The following is a 25,706-nucleotide window of genomic DNA, read 5'->3' as shown; positions in this document are numbered from 1 at the left end:
GATGGGTTTTAGCAAGGCAGAGGGAACAGGGAGAAGGGGCTAGACCGGTCAGAGCCCGGTTTGCCAAGATGGGGCTGGCTGGAGTCCCTTCAGGCAGCACTCTCTCAACCAGTACAATATCATCTCCAAGTTAAAGCTGGGGAAACCAAGGCGCAAACCGGCTAATCTACTTGCCCAGTGCTACACAGCTTGTGATCTCTTCTCGTTAATCTTAGCTCTTAAAGCATATTCTCAGCCACATCCCGACTCCAAGGGTTGTCCTAAGACTTCTGGAATTTGCCATATGCTATATGAACTCAATCCAGAGGTCTGCGGACCGCAGGCTCCTCTGTCGTTACCTGAGTGATTGCCTCGACCACAGGTTCAGGAAGTGGTCCACTGTTGCCAATGCAGGTCATGCAGCCATAGCCCACCACGTCAAACCTAGGTATCAAACAAGGCACAGGAAACGGCCGCTCTCAGTGAGCCCCTCTGCTGGAACACTTCCAGAGGTCACAGGTCACAAAGGAATGGCAGCAGAGTTGAGTTTAGGACAGGGCCTTCCTTCCTAAGCAGGATTCTACTCACAGTTTCTAACTTGTCACCCGAGTTAAATAACTTAGGTTACTCGAAACTTGAAACTGGCTGTGCCATTTAATGTTTCCAATTCCTATTACTGTGCATTCCCCATAACTTTTGAATTTTATGAAACACATGGAGACAACATGTTATACAAACTAATAAACAATAGAGTGACTGGAGAAACTGTTTGGCAATTAGTCACTTATTTGCCTCAAGGATTAGAATGTCTGCAGCCTCGTTAAGTAATTATTTTTGTGCCAAAAGGCAGACTCAACCGCACAGCCACTACCAACTCAAGAGTTCATCTCAGTGCATGTGAGGAAAGGCGCCCTCTGCTGGGTGAAGGAGGGACTGCCACATGGAAGCACAGGGTTCACTCTGGTACAATGAACTAGCACAACCATCCACAGGGCCCCATGCAGTTGGAGATGCTAGTGGTTAAGTCTACCTACCGCGTGATAAAACGCTGTGAAAGTACAAAGCACCAGACAATCTCACGGCAGCTGCACAAGGATACAGATGCCAGAAGACCACCGCAAAAGCAAAGGCATAAACAGAACCCACCCGGCCCTCTTCCTCACCCTAACTGGGACAGGTAAGGCATGACTCCACTCTCGCGTAGGTAGTAGGTGACCACACCGCTTCCGGGAGACAGGCTGGTTTTGATGTAGGGCCTCACGTTCAGCCCCGCCTCCACAGCTTTCTTTGCTAGCAGTCCTGTGAAATGTTGAACAGAGACACAGCAGCACAGGTAGCTGTTTACTCAGATGTTAAGAACACGTTAGGAAAAAGCCCGTTTTTTTTCCCAGTTACAGTTCTTGACTGACAGATCAAAAGTTCACCACCCAGATACAGTTCATGCATGCAGCAAGCCCAAATGACTCATGGGAATGAAGCAAGAGGCAGGTAGGCTTTGGTTTCTTTTAATAAATAAACCCCAGCCCGGTACAGTGGCACACACCTTTAATTCCGGAATCCCCAGAGGCAGAACCTCTGTGAGTTTAGAACAACGCAGTGTACACAAGTTCCCAAACAACAAAACCAGCCAACCGAACAAGTAAGAGAAATAAATCCCAAATCATTTAGGAATATCTTATCAGCTGGGTTTTTTTATTTTTGGAGGGAAAAAAATGATCCTAAAATTATCTGGTTGGATTTAGATGGAAACTGTAACTGGGAAGGCCTTTTCTGAGGGACACAAATTGTACACTGACTGCCAGAGAAGCCAGGCAGCCTGGAGCAGATCTGGAAACCGGGGTCCCTGAAGCAGGAGATGAGTGGTCCTGGGCCTCTGGACTGTGACGGAATGGCGTGCCCTCTGACTCAGGGAACGTCACGGCTGTGGGAAGAAATGAGGCGAAGAGGCAAGAGCCCGGAGACAAGGGCCGTGGGCAGCTGCTGATGTTTGTTCCACATAAGTGTGGAAAGTTTAGGTGGCAAAGATGAACTCTAAAATGGTCGCCCTTAGCCCTCTAAGAAAGAGCTATTGGCGTTGGTTTCCAGACTCAAGGTAGCTCTCCAGGCTGATGAGACACGTGAACTATAACACCGAACTCTGTGTGTAACCATTAACTACGTCCCAGCGTTGCACAACAGGCTGTGTGCACGGAGCTTGGTCAGCCAGTGCCCTGTGGCAGATCCCCTTGCAACTGCCAATGCACCAAGACAGTGCAAAGTCTCTCTGTCCAGGGCTGACAGGGTTAAAGTCTACAACACAACAACAAGTTCTCTTTCTATTTTCTTTCTTTCTTGGGTAGGACCCAGATTCTAGGTGTTAGCAGAAATACAGCTTCCTCTACTTTCCTCTACTTATTTTCTGTGCTAATTACAAGGAAGGGCTGTCAGACACTATGAACTCTACTTCAGGTATTTTGCTTTGGATGCTATTTGTTGTGTAGGAATTTTCTGGGCCAACCGGTGTCTATTTCTGTGAACCTTCTACTCCCACATCCAAGAGACCCCAGAGGATGGAAACGGATGTACTGACCTGCTCCTAACATCACGGATGGATTGCTAGTGTTTGTGCAGCTAGTGATGGCAGCAATTACCACAGACCCATGAGCAAGAGCGAATTCACTGTTATTGTAGATAAATGTCTTGTGGTCGTTGTGATGGTCTGGAGCAACTTGGAAGCCTTTAAATCCTTGCTGTGGGAAGGGAAGGTTGAAAATATGACAGGCAAATAGGAAAGAAAATAAGACACACACGCTATATATGTGATCAAAACTCACTGTGGAAAAAATATGATAGTAACTTTAAGTGCCAACTATGACAAAAGAAATACTTCTATGAATACAATTTGAAACAGTCCAGAACATTTAGACTTTGCTTTATTCTTTTAAATATTCACAAAGGCAGCCGTGAGTCCCGAATCTTGCTCAGCCATGAAGTCAGCAATAGCTTTTTTTCTCCTCAGGACTAAGAGACCGAACCTATGAACAGCTCAAAATTAGCCCACAAAGAACCCTAAGACACTAGTGTGTTGTTCAGTGGCTATGGCCTGACCGAGGCTCCTGATTCTGACCAGATGGAAATATGCAGAAAGGTGGCTTTTATTAACATCACTTTACACTAAATCTGATCAGTAATGTAAGATACAGACGAACATCTGGTATAGTGCTGATGCCTCATGGATAAAATCCATCTTCACCTCTCATTTGGGAGACCTCACAGAAAGTCTGAGCACCAGGCATCATGCTGGGAGGTTTGTAGGGTAAAAGAACAATTATGACGCAACTCCTGGGCTCAAAGGCGCAGGTCACTAAGGGAAACCACATATGCAAATAAAGCCCCAACAATATAAGTCAGAGAATATGGACCCTCACCCGATGGGCTTCGGGCTAAGTGCCATGAAGTGTCAAGCAAGGGAAAGATGACTTCCTGCTAGGAGATGCTCAGGGCCATTACAGAGAATGGTATCTGAGCAGAACTTTATGGACTGAACAAGATGTCAGAGGATGGAGCAGAGCCATGCACACACAGAGAGGCATGAATGAAAACCCAGGGACTACAGAACCCATGTGAGTAAGGCGGACGACACTGTGGGAAACAGTGAAAAGGATGTATACATAAGCCGGATTGTGTTTATACGCAGGCATGTCAGCAGGGAAGCTGCTAGGCCCATAGCTAATGGGGAACCATGAAGGCATGCAGGATGGAGAAGTAACGCCATTGGCCCCAGGCCTCAGAAGATTCCTAACAAGCTGTTGTGAAAGCATATACACTAGGAGCAGGGCACAGGGTAGAGTCCAGAAGCCGTACCTTGGCTCCAAGGCAGCTTTCAAAGTCCTTTTTCATGTCAGACACAGCAACTTTGTCCTGAGGTCTTTTGGGTCCACTGCAGCAAGGCACAACCGTTTTCAAATCTAACTCCACAACCTGTTCACCCAAGCCAAAAGCAATTATAGAATTCATAAAGAAACAGCACAGCCACATCAGAGACCTTAGACCATCCCAACAGTAAGCAACCAAATAAACAAGCAGCCACTTCCAAAAAAACGAGGCAGCCAGTGACCCTCTTATCAAATGCAAGATTAATTTCCCGATGTTAAGACGGGCATGGGAGAGCTGGGCGTGGTGGCGCACGCCTTTAATCCCAGCAGTCAGGAGGCAGAGGCAGGCGGATCTCTGTGAGTTCGAGGCAAGCCTGGTCTACAAAGAGAGTTCCAGGACAGCCAGGGAAAAACCTGGTCTCGAAAAATGGGGGGGAAAAAAGATGGGCATGGGAGTAGCATGGGCCCAGCAGGACTCTGCCTCCTCAGAGAGATGGGGTGGACACTGGCTACCTGGTTGAGTAGCTCACACTACTAAGGGGTGTAGACACAACCTGTCACTGGGGAAAACAGGCTGACAGCTCAGTGAGTAATTCCTTCCCTTGTTGGTACATGAAATCTGCGCCCCCAAGTCTGGTTTACTCTCTAACCTTGGCTGCTTGGGAAAATGTGGATTCGTTTTGTATCCCTAGGAAATAAAGCCAATCACTGGCAAGCAGAGTCGCTGACATGCTCACCCTGTCAGCAAATGCTGGGCTTGGCCTTTAAATAGTTCCAGCTACCTTAATAAAGTCTGTCTCATAGAAGTGTCAACCAGTAGTTGGGGGAGGGGACACTCAATTCACAGAGGTTAGGGCAGCAGGCACATTAAGAAGTCACTTTGATATGTTTATGTCCTTAGCCGTTTTCATGTTTTTCACCTTTTACCGCCCTTATGATGAAGACAACGCAGTGACTAATTTCCACTTCTGAAAAAATGCAGACAACTGTAGCCTCAGAAAGCAGGAATGTGTTGGTAGGAAGGCGCTCTCTCATACCTGGGTGAAGTCGGGGTCTTGAGAGGGGTCACTGAAATCTCGGAACATGCCGACAGCCTGAAGATACGTTTTAATGTACTGGACTTTGTTTTCCTCACGACCTAAGTGGCATTAGGAACAAATAAACACGTTGCCATTATCTGGTGAAAGACTATAAGCTAAGCCAACCTGCAGTTCTGTAGGTCGCCATCTAATGCGCGCGCGCGCACACACACACACACACACACACACACACACACACACACACACACACACACACACACACACACGAATGTTTCTGCTTCTTCAGTGTCCAGGCTGCTTTTCATCAGGCACCACCTGCTCTTCCTACCGAAGTGATGCACACAAAACAAACCCTGGCTCCACTTACAGAGACTCTTCTTCTTCTTTTTAAAGATTTGTTTATTTTATTTATTGCATATGAGTGCTTTATCTGCAGAAGAGGGTGTCAGATTACATTATAGATGGTTGTGAGCCACCATGTGGTTGCTGGGAATTGAACTCAGGACCTCTAGGAAGAGCAGGTGGTGCTCTTAGCCACTGAGCCATCTCTCCAGCCCCCTCTTTTTCTTTTTGGAGGCAGCCTTTACTCAAGCCTGAGCCAAGTGCACCCATGAATCCGCCCTCGACTTGTCCCAGACACCCTTGGCATTACTTTGTTAAGATAATTAACAACCTCCTCAAACCTCTGGCTCATAAGCACCTTGGTGTGTGCCTGGCACTGTGTGCTAAATGCTTCAAATCCTAACCTTTTATCCCCATCCCATGAGACAAGTACTGTTATTCCCATGTACTGATGAGGAATGCTAGCTCAGGGAAGTTCTCTAAGGAACACAGGTAGGAAATGGCAGAAGCTGAGTTTGCATCTAATGGCTAATGTCTCAACTCCCAGTGCCACATGGCCAGGACTACAAGCCTGATCCCACTGCTGCTCTGAGTAAGGAAGCCATATAGCCTTCCATTCAGGCTCTGCTACTTATTAGCAGTGGTTACACTGCTCTGGCCCTTGGTTTCCTCTCCTATCATTTAAGCAAGTAACCCATCGACCTACCCTATCAGTGCATGTAGGAGAAGACAGTACCGTGGGACCCTACAGCACCCCAGAGACAACAGCTACCATCACTAAGATCTCTTGTGTCAATATAAGGAAATGTGCAGTTGAAAGCCAGTATATACATCTGGGTTTTGTAGTACGAGAGAGAGAGAGAGAGAGAGAGAGAGAGAGAGAGAGAGAGAGAGAGAGAGAGAGAGAGAGAGAGAGAGAGAGAGAGAGAGAGAAGCACTTTTTTTCTCTTTTTCTTGGCCACCATAGCTCCATTTCACACTGCCTTCAATCCAACAACATACTTTGACTCCACAAAGAGGAAAAAAATCAGTCTTATACAAGAGCATGGTATGTGGAGGGGTGGAGGGCCAGGGCTGGGGCGCTCAGTGTTTCTGCCGTCAGCCCTTCGCTTACCTGTCTGCAGCAGGTATGCTATGCTGACTTCGTCAACCGGGAAGAAGGCTGCGGTCGCGCCGTACTCTGGGCACATGTTGGCAATCGTAGCTCGGTCAGCAATGGACAGCTGGGCTACTCCTGGCCCGAAAAACTCCACAAATTTGCCCACAACCCCAACTTGCCGGAGGTGCTATAAAGTAGGAACAAGAGAAAAGTTTGAGGCTTGGTGGCTTATGTTTAAGACACAGAACTGTTTCTTTGCAATGCTCCCTAAAAGCAACAAGATATCTAGGACTGAGCCAGACCGGCAAAAGGACGTCACTGAGGGATGTGGCACTGTAGTTAGGAGCACTGTACCACGGATGTCACTGAGGGGTGACGCTGTAGTTAGGAGCACTGCACCAGGGACATCACTGAGGGGTGACGCTGTAGTTAGGAGCACTGTACCATGGATGTCACTGAGGGGTGTGACGCTGCAGTTAGGAGCACTGTACCATGGATGTCACTGAGGGGTGTGACGCTGCAGTTAGGAGCACTGTACCATGGATGTCACTGAGGGGTGTGACGCTGCAGTTAGGAGCACTGTACCATGGATGTCACTGAGGGGTGTGACGCTGCAGTTAGGAGCACTGTACCACGGATGTCACTGAGGGATGTGATGCTGTAGTTAGGAGCACTCTACCATGGATGTCACTGAGGGGTGTGACACTGTAGTTAGGAGCACTGTACCACAGATGTCACTGAGGGGTGTGACGCTGTAGTTAGGAGCACTGTACCATGGATGTCACTGAGGGGTGTGACGCTGTAGTTAGGAGCACTGTACCACAGATGTCACTGAGGGGTGTGACGCTGCAGTTAGGAGCACTGTTCCAGGGATATCACTGAGGGGTGTGACGCTGCAGTTAGGAGCACTGTACCATGGATGTCACTGAGGGGTGTGACGCTGCAGTTAGGAGCACTGTACCATGGATGTCACTGAGGGGTGTGACGCTGTAGTTAGGAGCACTGTACCATGGATGTCACTGAGGGGTGTGACGCTGCAGTTAGGAGCACTGTACCATGGATGTCACTGAGGGGTGTGACGCTGCAGTTAGGAGCACTGTACCATGGATGTCACTGAGGGGTGTGACGCTGTAGTTAGGAGCACTGTACCACAGATGTCACTGAGGGGTGTGACGCTGTAGTTAGGAGCACTGCACCAACATTAACCTTAGTTTTGAGAAGGCCATTGTGATGTGAGCATCCGGGGAGCTGGGAAGAAGGGGGCAGGGAGCCTACTTGTTTTCTATCAGCCCTCCTGTAGATCTGAGATTCTACCAAACTAATTCTTATTTTTTAAAAGAAAGAAAAAGAATGTAAAAAATATGAATAACATAAACATAGGTTGTTCTAAGTGAAGGATATCAGAATGAAACATTTAAGGCAAGAAAGATCCAGAAAGGGCCAGCGAGACAGCTCAGTGGATAGAACCAACTCCCAAAGGTTGTCCTCTGTTCTCCACACATGCCATGGAATATACCTCACACACACACACACACACACACACACACACACACACACAAACACACGCACGCATGCACACACGTGTGTGTGCGCGCACCCACACATGCAAGCTTGCACACACACACGCACACAAACATACACATGCACACACACTCACACACAAAATACCACACACACACAAAATACCACACACACACTACCACACACACACACAGACACACACACAAAATACGCCTGCCCACACACAATGAGTTTCATTGAGTAATGAAACTCAAAAGAAAACGATCCATGTAGGAAAATTGTTTTAGCAAAAGTATAAAATATGTGTAGGAATAATTTTCAACCCCAAGACAGTGATTATCCCTAGAAAGGAGAGGATCTGCTGAGCCATAAACACATGCTAATTACAAAGACACACGAGGTCATTAAAGACAGCCTTGGAAGCAAGCCTAACAGGACATTATCACATCTTTAAATCTTGGTGACAGGAGCTGGCTGTGGTGGCATACACTTTTATTCTTAGCACTTGAGAGGCAGTGGCAGGCAGATCTCTGTGAGTTCGAGGTCAGCCTGGTCTACAGAGAGAGTTTCAGGATGGCCAGCATTACATAGTGCAACCCTGTCTTGGGAAAAAAAAAATTTGGTGACAGAAATATAAACACGATTTTAATTTCTGAGTACTTCATGTCACAATTTTTAAAAATTAAGGAAAAGAATAAAGATAACCTTCTAAACTTAACCACAAGAACCCCTTTTATCTGATTTTATTACATACTGTGTCCTAGGCTCTCTGGAGCACATGGAAGCCTTTATGTTTATTCCCTGTTTGTCACTGGCTTTCCAAGGTTTGAAAGTAACCTTGTATCTATATGTATGTATAATAAGCTATATGTATGTATTTCACACACACACAAACACACAGAGAGACACACACACATGCACATACACACAGAGACACACATACACGCACACAGACAGACACACACTCACACACACATGCACACGCATACAACACACACAGACACATACATACACACACACAATACCACACACAATACCATACACACACACACACACACACACACCATCTCATTACCTTTGTAATGGTGAGCACGATGTCTGTGGATGTTACCAAAGGGTGTGGCTTCCCCATCAGCTTGTAGCCAATCACCTGAGGAAGCACCATGCTGATGGGCTGACCCAGCATCACGGCTTCTGCTTCGATTCCACCCACACCTGCAGTGAAGAGCACAGCATCACGATGCTTCCAGACCTCTCCCCATACGTCCCTCAGCACAGCCTCCAGAAACCCCGGCAGCACGCTCACATGGTACAGATCTCTATCTCCCCGAGGAACACCCATTTTCTCTGTTCCCTCCATAGAGTGTGGCCTCCCCCAGGATCGGCACCAAAATCTCTTCAGGGCCACACTCAAGAGAGTGGATTTAGGAGGCTCCACTGTTAACATATGCCTAGCTGATTTTCACTTAGACAAACACCCTTGAATTTAGTTCAGTTGTATTTCCAAATAGAAAGTGAAGGCTTCTTTTTCTAGGTGATGGAAAATACAGCAGTAAGCAAAGCAGAAAAAAGCACCCTCTCTGTGACCCTGCTAACTCATGTGGTGAACTACGTGTGTGCCCTAGCTGACCCTGCTAACTCACGCTGTTAACTAGGTGTGTGCCCTAGATGACCCTGCTAACTCACGCAGTGAACTACGTGCCTGCCCTAGCTGACCATGCTAACTCACGCAGTGAACTACGTGCGTGCCCTAGCTGACCATGCTAACTCACGCAGTGAACTACGTGCGTGCCCTAGCTGACCATGCTAACTCACGAAGTGAACTAGGTGTGTGCCCTAGATGACCATGCTAACTCACGCTGTGAACTAGGTGTGTGCCCTAGATGACCATGCTAACTCACGCTGTGACCTAGGTGTGTGCCCTAGATGACCATGCTAACTCAGTGTGAACTAGGTGTGTGCCCTAGATGACCATGCTAACTCACACTGTGAACTAGGTGTGTGCCCTAGATGACCATGCTAACTCAGTGTGAACTAGGTGCGTGCCCTAGATGACCATGCTAACTCACACTGTGAACTAGGTGTGTGCCCTAGATGACCATGCTAACTCACACTGTGACCTAGGTGTGTGCCCTAGATGACCATGCTAACTCAGTGTGAACTAGGTGCATGCCCTAGATGACCATGTTAACTCATGCTGTGAACTAGGTGTGTGCCCTAGATGACCATGCTAACTCAGTGTGAACTAGGTGTGTGCCCCAGATGACCATGCTAACTCACACTGTGAACTAGGTGTGTGCCCTAGATGACCATGCTAACTCAGTGTGAACTAGGTGTGTGCCCTAGATGACCATGCTAACTCACGCTGTGAACTAGGTGTGTGCCCTAGATGACCATGCTAACTCACGCTATGACCTAGGTGTGTGCCCTAGATGACCATGCTAACTCAGTGTGAACTAGGTGTGTGCCCTAGATGACCATGCTAACTCACGCTGTGAACTAGGTGTGTGCCCTAGATGACCATGCTAACTCACGCTATGACCTAGGTGTGTGCCCTAGATGACCATGCTAACTCACACTGTGAACTAGGTGTGTGCCCTAGATGACCATGCTAACTCAGTGTGAACTAGGTGTGTGCCCTAGATGACCATGCTAACTCAGTGTGAACTAGGTGTGTGCCCCAGATGACCATGCTAACTCACGCTGTGACCTAGGTGTGTACCCTAGATGACCATGCTAACTCAGTGTGAACTACGTGCGTGCCCTAGATGACCATGCTAACTCACACTGTGAACTAGGTGTGTGCCCTAGATGACCATGCTAACTCACACTGTGACCTAGGTGTGTGCCCTAGATGACCATGCTAACTCACACTGTGAACTAGGTGTGTGCCCTAGATGACCATGCTAACTCAGTGTGAACTAGGTGTGTGCCCTAGATGACCATGCTAACTCATGCTGTGAACTAGGTGTGTGCCCTAGATGACCATGCTAACTCACACTGTGAACTAGGTGTGTGCCCTAGATGACCATGCTAACTCAGTGTGAACTAGGTGTGTGCCCTAGATGACCATGCTAACTCACGCTGTGAACTAGGTGTGTGCCCTAGATGACCATGCTAACTCAGTGTGAACTAGGTGTGTGCCCTAGATGACCATGCTAACTCACACTGTGAACTAGGTGTGTGCCCTAGATGACCATGCTAACTCACGCTGTGAACTAGGTGCGTGCCCTAGATGACCATGCTAACTCACGCTATGAACTAGGTGTGTGCCCTAGATGACCATGCTAACTCACACTGTGAACTAGGTGTGTGCCCTAGATGACCATGCTAACTCGGTGTGAACTAGGTGTGTGCCCTAGATGACCATGCTAACTCACACTGTGAACTAGGTGTGTGCCCTAGATGACCATGCTAACTCGGTGTGAACTAGGTGTGTGCCCTAGCTGACCATGCTAACTCACGCTGTGAACTAGGTGTGTGCCCTAGATGACCATGCTAACTCAGTGTGAACTAGGTGTGTGCCCTAGATGACCATGCTAACTCACGCTGTGAACTAGGTGTGTGCCCTAGATGACCATGCTAACTCACGCTGTGAACTAGGTGTGTGCCCTAGATGACCATGCTAACTCACGCTGTGAACTAGGTGTGTGCCCTAGATGACCATGCTAACTCAGTGTGAACTAGGTGTGTGCCCTAGATGACCATGCTAACTCAGTGTGAACTAGGTGCGTGCCCTAGATGACCATGCTAACTCAGTGTGAACTAGGTGTGTGCCCTAGATGACCATGCTAACTCAGTGTGAACTAGGTGTGTGCCCTAGATGACCATGCTAACTCAGTGTGAACTAGGTGTGTGCCCTAGATGACCCTGCTAACTCACGCTGTGAACTAGGTGTGTGCCCTAGATGACCATGCTAACTCAGTGTGAACTAGGTGCGTGCCCTAGATGACCATGCTAACTCAGTGTGAACTAGGTGTGTGCCCTAGATGACCATGCTAACTCACGCTGTGAACTAGGTGCGTGCCCTAGATGACCATGCTAACTCACGCGGTGAGCGAAGAGAGAACACCCGAGACAGGCATGTGGGAGAAGACTCACCCCAGCCAAGGACTCCCAGACCGTCAATCATGGTGGTGTGTGAGTCTGTGCCCACGAGGCTGTCTGGGTAGTAGCATCCATCCTGATCAAAGACTACTCTGGCCAAATACTCCAGATTCACCTGGTGAATGATTCCTGAGCCAGGAGGAATAATCCGCATGTTGCAGAAGGCCTGGGAACCCCACTAGGATTGAACGACGAGAGAACACAGCGAAGTTACTTTTACCTGCACACCGCCCCTCATGCCCTGGCCCCCCAGAACCGAACAGTGTCTGGTCCATACCTTTAAAAATTCAAATCGCTCTCTATTTCTTTCAAATTCCAGGTCTTGGTTCTTCTGTAAACTGTCTGCCCTGTCAGAGAGGAAAAACTGTATAGATTGCAAGGACCCACATGTTACTCATCCAATCTGTTGGTGATCGATCGGTGAAGTGGCCAGTGTGCCTGCAGGTGTGCAGGCTGGTGTGCGTCTCTCTACTACCAGCTGGCAAAACAAGGTGAGCTGCAAATGCACTTTACAAATTACCTGGTTCGACTGATCCCCTCCAGAGCCCTAAAGCATGGTGGAAAAATGAGAGCTGAAATCAAAAGGAAGTTAATCCCCGAGTCTGACTCTCAGGGACCAGCTTGGGACATGTGTCACAAGAGCAGCAGAGACACTTAAGGAGCGCTTGCTCCTGCACCCGCCTCTCTTCTCTCTGCTGAGCCACATGTAGGCAGCGTGCCCATGTGTTTGTGGTGGAGAAAGAAAACAGCAGTCGCGAGGGCCCACGGCTTCCAGACTGGGGTTTACTATATGGTTGCTCTCCCCGAACAACTGTAACCCCCAGGTTACATGCAGGGGGTTATCCAAGGTCATTCAGGTGGGGTGGGTCATGGTCACAACTCTGCAGGTCTGGCACAGAGAAGTCACTCATAATCTGTGCATGATGGATCGAGGACACACTGAACAGCTAAGACCCAAGTCAAACTCCACTCATAATGTAACTACCAACTACTGACGTTACTAGGAAACAGCTACTATTCTAACTGCTTGATTAATTTTCTCATGGAGTCTCCAAAATGATATTTAGAGTTAGGAACTGCTAATGAGTGCATTTTCAGGTGAGGAAAATTAGATGCACAGACATTAAGAAAGCTGTCGAGTACTACCCAGCTGGTAAATGTGGAATTTAGGCATCCAGATCGGTGTCCTTACTCTTGCTCCCGCCCCGTACTGCCTCTTGCATCTCACTGTGTCATCATCACGACTCCTCATATTGCCCTGCACTTGTGGCAGTGGCAGCACAGGGCCGCTAGCTGACTTGTCATCCACCTGCAGCAGTGGCAGCACAGGGCCGCTAGCTGACTTGTCATCCACCTGTGGCAGCGGCAGCACAGAACTGCTAGATGACTTGTCATCCACCTGCAGCAGTGGCAGCACAAGGCCGCTAGCTGACTTGTCATGGTCTGATGACTGATCAACTATGAACTATCATCTTAATCCAAGTCTGATCATTACTGGAGTCTCCATTTCATACTCAGCCTTTCCCTTCACTTACAAATTAACTACCAGGAAGGCAAAGGCTGCATTTTCACTGCTCAGTGGAGCTCGGGGCCTGGCAGGAAAGAGAAGCCAAGCAGTAATGAAATGTTATTATTAACTCTGGACACGCAATACCGGGTGTCACAGGAATGTGTAGAGGGGGCTATGAACTCAGACCAGTGAAGCTTCCAGAAGGAGATGACATCAATCTAGGCTGAAGGATGAAGGGAGCCAGTCAGGCAAAATTAGAAAGACACGCTTTGAGAAGAAGATATGAACTAATGTTCTCTGAAAAAGCCACCTCAATATTGAGACTCTGCACACTGATTGGCTGCTCAGAACCTTCTGATTGGGGGGAGTTGGAATGGTGCAGACCCAGAACTATCATTAGTTTCTTTAACAGCTACGCATTTCCCATCTGCTTCTAACCTACCACTCTTTGACTCTGAGGAAAAGCCTTTGAAGTGTATTAAGTTTTTAACAGACCACTAGCTTCCACCACTCAGAAATCTAAGCACGTTCCCCTGGGGGGAAACCAGGGGTACTTCTGAGATAAACACAGGACAGGACATATGACAACAACATGGTAGTTAGGACTGGAGCTGCTAGGGATTATGGGAGCAAAACTATATTCAAACCAGACAAAGGGCTCCGAGTGCCTGGAGATGTGCTGCGCCGACACCTTAACCCAGTTTTCCCAGCTTATTTCCAGAGCGGAGCTGGGAGTAAGCCCACACACTTACTTCCACAACAGCTGGTGCATATCCCATGTGATCCCTTCAAAAAGCAAGGGAAAGATCAGGTCAGCCTCCCAAACCGAAACTTAAGAACGATAAAACAGCAAAAACCACACTAAAGGAGCCGACCAGCCGACCACAATGGGGGCTGGTGGCCTAGCTCAGTGAGTAAAGGAATGTGCCACCAAGCTGACAATCTAAGTTCCATCCCTGAAGTCCACATGGTGAAAGGAAAGCAGTTCCTCCCATGGGTGACGTGGCCTCCGACCTACACGTGCACACCATCCACACCCCAAACAAATACATCAACCTAAAAACGGTTTTTAAAAGATACCACAATGGAAGGGTTTCTAACAGAAACTCTCTAATATGTGTACTAGACTAAAATCTGTAAGCAACACCCAACCGCGTATTTTACGTTCCTCATGTTGTGCTGAGTCCTAACCATAAAATTATTTCGTTGCTACGTCATAACTGTAATTTTGCTACTGTTATGGACTGTTATGTAAATATCTGATGTGCAGTTTATGTGATATGTGATCCCTTTGAAAGGGTTGGTCAACCCCCAAAGGGGTCATGACCCACAGGTTGGCCTGCTTTGAGGTGAAGTCGCTATGACTTTGTGAGGTGACTTTGAGGTGACTTCAGAAAATGCTTACTTAAGTGGGGTAACATTTTGGCTGTATTTTAACTTCTTCTTTCCAAGCCGGAATCACTGAGCAGTGCTCATGTCATTTAGAGGAGGCATGGGAGAGAAACCACACCTAAGGATGGTTCTGGGGCCAAGGGAAAAGTGAGGAGAAGTCAGTCTGTCTGTCTAAGGGAAAGGAGAAGGTGAGAAGTCAGTCTGTCTGTCCAAGGTTTGTCAGTTCAGGAGACGGGCCGTATTTCTCTTCACGTTGAATTTATCTGGTTTAAATATTTCAGTATTAACTAGAGGATGATTAGGAACCCACTTATATCTCCAGTGCAGGATTGATTTTGTTTCCCTTTGAATCGTCTCTTCTTTTTGTATATTTGTGTGTGTGTGTGTGTATAATTTTGAATGACCACTAAAATGATGAAATAGTTTTTGTTGCAAAAACAAAAACCAGGTAAGATCCCAGAGGTGGCTGTTCAGCAGCCTGGCAGCTCTTCTGAGAGGCACAAAGCCCGGATGTGGCTGCACTCACTCCTGCGTACACCTTCAATTCTGGCACACTGAGCCACAATGTGAGCACATTGCAAACATTAGCCAGAAACACAACTGTGGGAAACCAAGTAATCCGCTGCAGGTTAGACCACAATTTCATACACTATTCCCCTCTGTGGGACATCTAGAAGGGACATTTACAGTAAAGCTTTAATTGCTGGCTACCTTAGTCAGGGCACTATTGCTGTGATGAAACACCATGACTGAGGCAACTTGGGGAGGAAGAGTTTACTCTGGTTACACTTCTAGGTGACAGTCTATCACCAAGGGACGTCAAGACAGGAACTCAAACAGGGCAGTTAACCTGGAGGCAGGAGCTGATGCTGAGGCCATGGAGGGTGCTGTTTATTGGCTTGCCCCTATGGCTTGCTCAGCCTGCATTCACCAAGGACTGGCCCCACCCACAAAGGGTTGGGCCCTCTCACATCAACCACTAATTGAGAAGATACCCCACAGGCATGTCTACAGGCACATATTATAGAAGCACGCTCTCCACTGAGGCTCCCTCCTCTCCGATGACTCTAGCTGTGTGTCAAGTTGACATAAAACTAGCCGGTACACTGGCCACAAAGCTTTTTCTGAATTTCCAGTATTAGAAGTATCCTTGAATGCAGAAACCCCAGTACAAAGGACACTGAAATGTCTTTAAAAAAAAAAAAAAAGATTAATTTTATTTTTAGTTGTGTGTCTGTGGGCTTGCAGGTGAATTTGAGTACAGGTGTTTCTAGAAACCAAAGAAGGGTGTCAGAGCCCCAGAGCTAGAGTTACTGCTAGTGTGAGCCTCCCAGTGTAAGTGCTGGAAACTAAACTTAGTATGAGCTCTTAACAGCTGAGGCATCTCTCCAGCCCCAAGACACAGAAGTTTCTAAGGTCTTACTACATGTGGCTTTCATCATTTCCAATTACAGTGCAATTAGCAATGCACATAAATGTTTCCCTCACGACTCTTTGATAATTAAGGTTTAATCTTAATTATATTGCTAAGGGAAAATGGTATTAGAAACACTTATTTTACCCGCCCCCTCCCCCCTTTTTTTACTTGCAAAGCTGAAAAGGTTTTTCATCCTGTTCACCTCCCACATTTAAAAAAAAAAAAAAAAGATTTATTTACTATTTGTACAGTATTCTGCCCGCATGTGAGCCTGTATGCTGGAAGAGGGCACCAGATCTCATTATAGATGGTTGTGAGCCAGCATGTGGTTGCTGGGAATTGAATTCAGGATGTTTGGGAGAACAGACAGTGCTCTTAATCTCTGAGCCATCTCTCCAGCCCCCTTCATTTTCTTTTCTTTTTTGCTTTTGAGACATAGTCTAACCTACAGCCCTGCCTGGCCTGGAACTCTTAGAACTTAGCCTGATTCTGCCTCCCAAGAAGTTACATAGTTCTTTACATATTAAGACATAACCTTTACCAGATTTGTTGCAAATAATTTATTTTTTATTATCTTTGAAGTCACTGTATCTATAAACTTCCCTCTTATTTTCTTTCTTTTATTCTAAATTTAGTCAAGACATTTGACACATCCAAAATGACTATTTCCTTATAATTAAAATTACTGTACATATTCAGTTAACTTGAATTATAACTAAAACACAAAGTGCTACCCCTACTAAATACTTAACAGAATGTGGGGAAAAAAATACCTTCTCCAGTTAGAGATATCCGTTATGCAGTCATACCTCTGTCATATGCCAGCCTCCCTACTCTGACTGCTTCCTAATGTGCAAACCAACGGTCAATAACCTAACTATAATAGCTAGACTGTGTTTTCTACCCTGGTTACGACTGATCCATATCACCCGAACGTGATCGCTAAGAGCAGAAGTGGCTTGGAAACTGCTGAGTGAACTCTAAGAGCTAGTTTGTGGTTTAGGCCCCTCCCGCCAGCTCACGAGCTAACGGCTTCTTCGTTAGCCATAGACACACAAGGGGGATGGATATATCACAGCTGCCCCATACTTCAGCACTGCCACACAGCCCAGCCACTGCCATACGAGGCACGCGCTGCCCAACCACCTCACCAGGGTCAGCTCGCCATCCAACCAACCAGCAAACACGAAACACATCAGAAAAAAATTCTCACTGCTGACTGCCACTGAGATCCTTGAGTTATTTTTTATACAAGAATAGCTGAGTTTTATGCCTATCTTTGCATAAGAATGTTCATGGTTTGATGGTATAAACTCTGTCTTTTGGAGAAAAGAACAAAAAATAGCGCTTCCTCTTATTCTTTCCCTGCCTGTTGACACAATTCTAACTGAAAGGGCAGAAGCGACTAGCTTTTTTCTCCAGTTTAACATGTTCAGGTGTTCTCTGTGTGCAGAATACGCCACATACACTTCCTGGATTCTCCTGCAGCAGAGCCCATCCCTCTAGGCCTCTAAGCCTTCTAGTGCACCATGACAGACTGGAAATGAACAGTAATTTTGCTCCTGGATGCCACCTAGCCCGAAGACTCACTCCCATGGTTCCAATCTGAGCAAACATTTTTGGAGAACAGGAATGGAGATGGAAAGTTCATTAAAATAAACAGCCCAGGAAGACTGAGTGTCACTGCTTGACTTCTAAACACGAAACCCCACGGTTACCTTTATAAATTCTACCGATATTTTGCTTAAGAAGTATTCCCCTTTTTGGATGTTTATTAAGAGGTCAGCGTTAATCAGCTAGTTTGCGACTATAAAGTCATATGTTCAATTTCTTTGTGAAGGCATTTGAGTGTCCACACCCTAGATGTCAAGGGGAGAGAGAGAGAGAGATGAACAGGAGACACCCTATATAGACGTAGCTCCGTCATGGTAACTTAGCTTCTCCTTTAACCTAGGGATAGTTTCAAGGTCGCCTGCTTTAGTTATGTTAAGTGTCTATTACATGCACAGCTCCAGTCCAGTAAACAAGGCTCCCATGGATTCTAGACAACGAATCTCTCAAGATGAACACAGCACAGGCTGGATAATGAGGGGTTGAATTTAAGCTGCTTGTGAAAGACGGGACAGTCATTGGCAGGAGAGGCTGGGGTGAGGATGTACCCCCAAGCAGAAGAGATGAAGGTTAAAGCAAATGTAGGCATCATGGTCAGGCACAGGTAGTGAGCTACACAACAGTTAGCTGTGGTAGAACTAAAATAAAGCTGAGGTGGATGAAAACCACCCCAACTCTTCTAAAGAGAGACATGCTCTGACAAGCTCTCCGAGCAAAATGAACATGTGTGTTTGGAATCAGACTTCAAGATAGATTCAAGCCACAGACCCACGCTTAACCAAAGCAAACAGGCAAGCAATAACAGGGTTAACACAATCCATTTCTCTGTACTAGTTGCTGGAAGTCAATTTCATGGCCACATCTTTAAAGATATTCTTAAATACCTACACACCCTAAAACCCCTCTGACATTTACTTATTCGTGTGCATGTGGGTTTGTGTGCATGTGCGCTCCCTGGCCCTCATGAGTAGGTCCGAGGATAACTCATGGGAGTTGGTCCTCTCCTTCTTCCGTGTGGGTCGCAAGGATGGACGTACTCAAGCTCTCAGGCTTTGGCAGCAAGAACCCCAACCTGCCGAGCCATCATCAGCCCAACACGGACACATATTTTTGAAGATATGTATGTATTCCATTATTTTTCACAAAGCAGAAAACCAAAGAATTCCTCCTGCCGCTCCTCACCTTCTGTTGAAGTCAACCTGGATGGAATGATCAATCACAAGGTCGGCGGGACAGACCGGGTTGATTTTCTCTGGGTTTCCTCCCAACTTCTTCACGGCGTCGCGCATGGCTGCGAAATCAACCACAGCAGGCACGCCCCTAAGGAAAGAAAGACGCAAGCATAAAACAGCCGTGCGTGGGACTGGATTCTGCACGTTTGCCAATGTTAGGACTGAGAAGGGGGTCTCCTCAGAGGAGCTAACCACAGGAGATGTAGGAAAGTGAAGTGTCTAACCATATTTCCTTGGGCAGAAGTCACACGGGTGGGAAGTGAGATTAGAATCTCCCTTTAGAACTCCACCGACAAATTAACTTGGACACAAGAAACTGTGGGAAAGCTGACACAAGAGCCCTGACTAGAGTGACAGCTTTCCAGAGCAACCCTTCAACTTTCTACTAGACTCAAACGAGTGTATACCTTGGAATCAGATACCAAAGAAGTGAAAGGTCTCTATACTGAAAACTTCAAAATACCAAAGAAAGAATCTGAAAACACCAGGCGATGGATAGGCTTCCATATTCACGGAAGAATCAATGTTGTAAAAGTAACTATATTACCAAATCACCTGCAGACTCAGTGCAATCTGCATCAAAATTCCAATGCTATTCTTTACAGAAAGAAAAGCCCCCACCACATTGAAAGCACGGAGACCCTAGGCTGCCAAAGTAACCCAGGCATCTTAGCTTCTTTTCTCGTTGCTGTGATAAGCCATGATACACAGCACTCATTTAGGGAGAAGGGGGTCACTGTGGTGTAACCCCGCCCTTCATGGTGGAGCCAAGGCAGAAGCCTGAAGCAGCTACTCACATGCACAGCAATGCCCAGCTCTCCCACAGCACTCCACTCAGACAGTCGGGGTCCCTGGCCTAGGGAACGGCCCTACCCACAATTAAGACAGTTCTTCCCACATCGAGATAATCCATCACTGACATTTTCAGAGGCCCAGGCGACGACACTAACCATCACACTGAGCAAAATGAATACGGTATTTTTCAGACTATAAAACACACACCCAGTTCTTAGAGCAGTAAAACAAGAAAAACAGGAAGAACAGCAACTGGACCGTAAGGCACACCCTAACCGCCCCACCACCCAACTTTTGGGGGAAAAAGTGCATCTTATGATCTGAAAAATACAGTAATACTAGAGGTTTCATCATTCTTGATTTCAAGTTATATTGCAGGGAAATAGTAACCACCACCACCATCACCACCACCCGGGATGGGACTCGCACAGAAACAGACATATAGATCAATAATATGAATAGGGAATCCAGACATAAATTCACACAGTACTGCCCCCCAGATTTGGGGAAAATGCTGCTTTATGCCAGAGAAAAGACAAACAATGCAGGGAGAACTGGCTAGCTACATGTAAAGAGAAGAGCCTCACTCACCTGCACAGACACCAACCTCAAATGGACCAACCACCTAACATTAGACACAGAACTCTAAAATTATCAGAAGAAAAGTGGGGGAAACCTTTAAGACGTAAGTGTGGGCAAGGTGTTTCTCTGCGGGATTTCAGTCTACCCAGGAAATAAGACCAATGGCTGACAAACGAGACCTCATAAAATGAAAAGGCTTCTGCATGCAAAATGAAATCAAGCGAAGGGGCAGCCAACACAGTGGGAGATAATGTTTGCTAGCGATACAGCGGACAGAGACCTAGCATCTAGAATATGCAGGAGTCTCAAAAACTAAACAAGCAAACAACCCAACCAATAAACAGACTAACGAGATGAAAAAGACAGCTCTCAATAGATAAAATACAAATGGCTGATAAACACAGAAAAAAAAAAAACAAAAAAACAAAAAAAACAAAAAAAAAAAAAACAAAACCAGCTTAAATCCCTCACTAGCTACCAAAGAAAAGCAAGGTGAAATTACGTTGGGAATTCCATCTCACCCCAATCAGAACGGAAGTCGGTAAGAAAATCATCAACACCTATTGAGGACGTGGGCCAAAGGGAACAGCACACGGAGTGGGTGGGAGTGGATATCAGTCCGGCCACAGTGAGCAGTCAGTACAGGGAGAGCTTAAAGAGCTAACTGGTTTTAGATGTTCCACACAATACCACTCTTGGGTTCTTGCCCGAAGGCTCCAAGTCAACACGTCGCAGAGCCACTGAGCATCAGTGTTCACTGCAGCCCTGCCTCAGCAGCTAAGTTATGCAACTGACGAGAAGTCTAAGGAAGAACAGTGGATTAAAAAAACAGTAGTACAGCACACACAGTGTGCTCTAAAGTAGTACACTTAACCCCAAGAGTTAGCCGTGTGCAGGAAAAGGAGTGCACCGGGGATAATGTGTAGAGGAAACCACAGCAGTCGGAAAGACAGATGTACGCTTTCTCTCATTTGTGGTCCCTAAATTTTATGTAAATGTACAGCACATGAAAGTAGATATGAAGCTGTATAGGAGAGCAACAGGGACCACAGGAGGGGGAGGGGTGGGGAGAAAGGGGGAGCAGGAGTTAAGGGAATGATACGCTCAGTGGGCGGTACCCGCTGATGAAACAATGTGCCATACACAAGGATTATACACAATTTTTAAAAAGTAGTTAGAATTCAGAAAAACGGGCTGTTAATCAGACTTATTCGAATTAAGTCTATTATCTTTAAAATATAAAATCTGCTGATTTTTCTTCTACATAAGGAACCTGGGTCCACCGAAGGAACGGAGAAACCTCACTGCAAAATGGGAAGATGGGTCTGAGGAATTGTGCCTCAACAGGCGGGGCGGCGCGGATTTCAGGAGCAGCAGCATGCGAGCTGAGCGGGAGCCTGGCCTCAGGAAGTCTCTCCTCAGCCAGCCCAACAGTGTGCAGCAGGCACAGCGGCCAGCAATAGGCTCCAGCGCTGTAGATGCTGCATAGTCCCGCGCATGCTCTCTTCTACCCTTCTCGGTGTACCCTTGTCAGTGGCGAGGGGTGTGGCTGCTACCTACACAGCAGCATTTCTCTTGTTCCAGGGCTAAGAGAATCTTCCTTTTCCTTTAACTCCCGGTTACTGGGAGGCAAAGCGTTTCTGTTAAAGTGAGAACTTTCTCGAGAAGCTGACAAAGCAGGCAGAGGGAAAGTAAACTGGCTCTCACGTAAAGTCTTGCAGGATGACGCGGGCCGGCTTAAATGGCACTTCTATGTTCTTATGTTGCATGACACTCCAATTCAGGATATTTTCGATGTCGTTTTTCTTCACCAAAAACTCATCACAATTCCGGATGGCCGCCTCCAGGAGAACTCTGATAGAAAACGGTAAACGACCTAGGAGTAAAGGTAGAAAACATTAAAAAAACAAAACAAAAAAACAAAACAAAACAAAAAACCAAAACAAACAAACAAAACCCTCACAAACCACAGGGTATCTTTTGTTCGGAGTGCTCTTTAAGGACAATCTTTGGATAAATTGATACAAGACATTGGATTATTCTTCTAATAGGGAAAGGGGGTAATGAGATTGACAAGTTTAAAATGTATATGTGGTGAAAACTAAATATAGTGAGTGGATTTAGGGGACATGCAGTAGTTGAAAATATGCAGAGACTAAGCTAAAACAATTAGTTTATTTATTTATGTTAAGTGGTTAGTTTTTTTGAATTCCTGGAACAGAAAGAAAAGTTCCCATTAATTCACCACAGTTCACCATCAGTCTAGCCCTTCACTGTGTGGTATGTTGCAAGCGATATATATTTTTATAGATACACAGAATAAATATTTCTTAAGAAACTAATGCTCAACAAATGAGAACATGACACATTTACAATTAAACCCCTGGACACAATATAGCATGGTCGCTGCATATAAAAACAATAATTTGTTTTAAAAAATCTATTTACAAAGTAAAAATTCTATCTTGAAATATGTGAAAGTGACTCCTATGAACTAGGAAAGACAGTAAGATGTACATTTGGGAATGTGTTCGTGAGTCTGTGTATGTAGCCTTCCAAATCTCCTAAAGGCCAAACAATTGCATAATCAATTGTGTAAACATGAAACCAGCTGCTAGCAGAACAACTGCCCCACAGAGCAATGCACCCACCGTATCTTGAGTCCTCTAACTTTTTCAAATTGAAGAATCTCTTTCCTGGTTGTGCAGGGTCCAAGGGCTCAGCAAGGTGTGCAAATGGGTTCTTCATGATTATTGACAGTCAAGTGTCCCTGAAAAACAAAATAATTGGGAGGGACTAAGTGGAGAGTGAATATAACCAAAATATACTTTACCTATGTATGAAATTCTCAAGGAATTAATAAAAATTAAATTTTAAAATAGAAGATAATTTAATTTTTATTTTGGAAGCTGGGCCCTTTGGCAAAATTATGGTACGCATTTACATATATAAATCACAGATTAACTTTTCAAAATAGTAGGTGGGATGAGGCTTAAATCAACACAAAAGTAACAGTCTCAAATAAATGTGTTTGCTTGTTTTTGTTTTGTTTAGGTTTTGAGACAGGGTTTCTCTGTGTAACCTTGGCTGTCCTGGGATTTGCTTTGTAGACCAGGCTAGCTTCGAACTCATAGCGATTCTCCTTCCTCTGCCTCCCTGAGTGCTGGAGATTACCGGCATGCACCACCACGCCCAGTCCAAATGTGTTTCTTGTGAAACTACCATGTCTGAGAGCCAGCATTAGCTTCTCAAAACAGCAAACAGCCCACGAACTTTGCATCTTGTTCCTACAGCCTTCCAACATTTTCCCACAAACTTTATGTAGAAAAAGAGGAAACAGAAGACGCAGTTCACAGAAGATCTTGCCTATATAAGCAGACCTCGAAGCTGGACTCATCTTTTGGCAGGAGCCAGGAGGCCACAGAGATGAGCTTATGCATCTGTAGGAATCTTGTGATCCCTCTGCCTCTGCCTCGGTAGAGCCATCACCACGGTGAAGCTGTACCTCACTTCAGCTGTGGAAGTAGGGACCGAGAGCCTGTTTTTTGAGACTGGTCTATGTGTTTCTATTTCTAAAATCTCTGCAGCACGTCTATAAAACTTTAATATGCCAGTTGGACGTCTTCCTGACTTGCCTTGACGTCTGATAGTAAGCAGTGTGCTGTGTCCGTGAGCCCACCTGCCCTCTCTCCCCTTCTCCTGCTTTTCCTCCAACTCCCCACATATGCTTGCAGGGGACAGCCACCCTAGCTCAGGAAGACACTATCTTTAGGTCCACCACACATATAAAAGGTGCTTTCATGTAACAACACAATTGAGAGATGAATACACTGAAGTGGGACTCACTCTTCAATCTATTCCCCAATATTTTTATTTACTTTTCTTTTATGTGTATGAATATTTGGTTGCATATATGAGTATATGTGCCCCGGGTGTATTTGGTACTAGAGCAGGTGTCTGATCGCCTGCAACTGGGGTTAAGGGCATTTATGAGCTGCCATGTAGGTGCTGGGCACCGAATCTAGATGCTCCCCAAGAATACCAAGTACTCTTAAGCCCTAAGCCACCGCTCCAGCTTCTCCCCAATATTTTTAATTTAAATAATGGTTAGCACTTCCCCTGCTTAATATCAGGGTTTAGATGAGTAAATTATTATTTAGGTAGTTAATACAACTATAGAGTGACCAATATGCCAGGACATTATTGCACAGGATAGAAATGTTTTTGAGGATAAGTCTCTAGATAGATGGCATAATTCTTCACAGAGGACACAGGAGTTCCTTTTGTGACTGCTTAGCTCAGGAGGAAGGCTTGGGTTTTGTGCCTCTTTTACTAGCATTTATACTTCAAACTGAGTACTACAGGTTTCTAAAAAAAAAAAAAAAAAAAACAAAAACAAAAACAAAACAAAACAAAAAAAAACCCAGTTACAAATCTTAAGAGAAATAGCTATCTGTGTATCTATCCAAAGTGCAGTACAAAACTACTGTGCCAAACAAAAAATCTTAAATTTAAAATGACCGAGAAGGCGTAACTTTTTGCCTATTGAGAGGATGACATAAATGCAAGATTTCATAATTAAACTCATGTGACTAGGCACAACTGAAACAGGTGTGCGAATAAACAGTGTACAAGATTAGCTTTGGGCTATGCGTATGAGGGGTATATGACGCATAAGCAAATGAATTTCATATCCAGAACCCATTTTATCAACCGAGAGATCTAATTGTGCACAAGCAAATACTTCAAAAGCCAGAATAATCTGAAAGAATATTTTGACACAGGGTCTCACTATGTAGCCCTGGCTTGCCTGTTATTCACTATGTAGCCAACGTTAGCTATGTACTTATGCCAGCAATCCTCCTTTTGCCCCTTGGTGTTGGGATTACAGCTATACGCCACCCTGGCCAGGTATAATGTAAAATCTTTAACACTTCTGTTCTGAAGCGCTTAACTCAGCCAGACTACGTAGTCTTTTTTTTTTGTTGAGACAGGGTTTCTCTGTGTAGCCTTGACTGTCCTAGACTCACTTTGTAGACCAGGCTGGCCTCGAACTCACAGCAATCCGCCTGCCTCTGCCTCCCAAGTGCTGGGATTAAAGGCGCGAGCCACCACGCCTGGCGGCTACGGACTATGTAGTCTTGGGGAGAAGCACTTCAAGTTGCCAGCCCAGCAGGGCCACAGCGCACTGTCTCACACTGAGTTTTTTGTTGCTGTGACAAAAC

General features: G+C 45.9%; 1 protein-coding gene across 1 annotated transcript in view; it reads right to left on the bottom strand.

Annotated features, from left to right (window-relative positions):
• Aco1 (aconitase 1) overlaps positions 1-25,706 on the bottom strand; it is a 59,495-nt gene that overhangs the window by 18,378 nt on the left and 15,411 nt on the right. Inside the window, exons 2-13 of the mRNA XM_051157728.1 lie at positions 23,133-23,251; positions 22,189-22,357; positions 19,055-19,192; positions 12,220-12,289; positions 11,937-12,120; positions 8,911-9,050; positions 6,330-6,501; positions 4,871-4,971; positions 3,823-3,939; positions 2,549-2,708; positions 1,143-1,278; positions 339-423 (exon numbers count right to left, since the gene is read on the bottom strand). Coding sequence (XP_051013685.1) covers positions 339-423; positions 1,143-1,278; positions 2,549-2,708; positions 3,823-3,939; positions 4,871-4,971; positions 6,330-6,501; positions 8,911-9,050; positions 11,937-12,120; positions 12,220-12,289; positions 19,055-19,192; positions 22,189-22,357; positions 23,133-23,229 — 1,569 coding nt within the window. The 5' untranslated portion in view covers positions 23,230-23,251. The remainder of the gene's footprint in view (positions 1-338; positions 424-1,142; positions 1,279-2,548; positions 2,709-3,822; positions 3,940-4,870; positions 4,972-6,329; positions 6,502-8,910; positions 9,051-11,936; positions 12,121-12,219; positions 12,290-19,054; positions 19,193-22,188; positions 22,358-23,132; positions 23,252-25,706) is intronic.

This window comes from Acomys russatus, chromosome 2, assembly GCF_903995435.1.
Source record: "Acomys russatus chromosome 2, mAcoRus1.1, whole genome shotgun sequence".
NCBI classification, from domain to species: Eukaryota; Metazoa; Chordata; class Mammalia; order Rodentia; family Muridae; genus Acomys; species Acomys russatus.
Note: the sequence above shows the minus strand (reverse complement) of the source record. Positions and strands in the feature narration are given on the sequence as shown.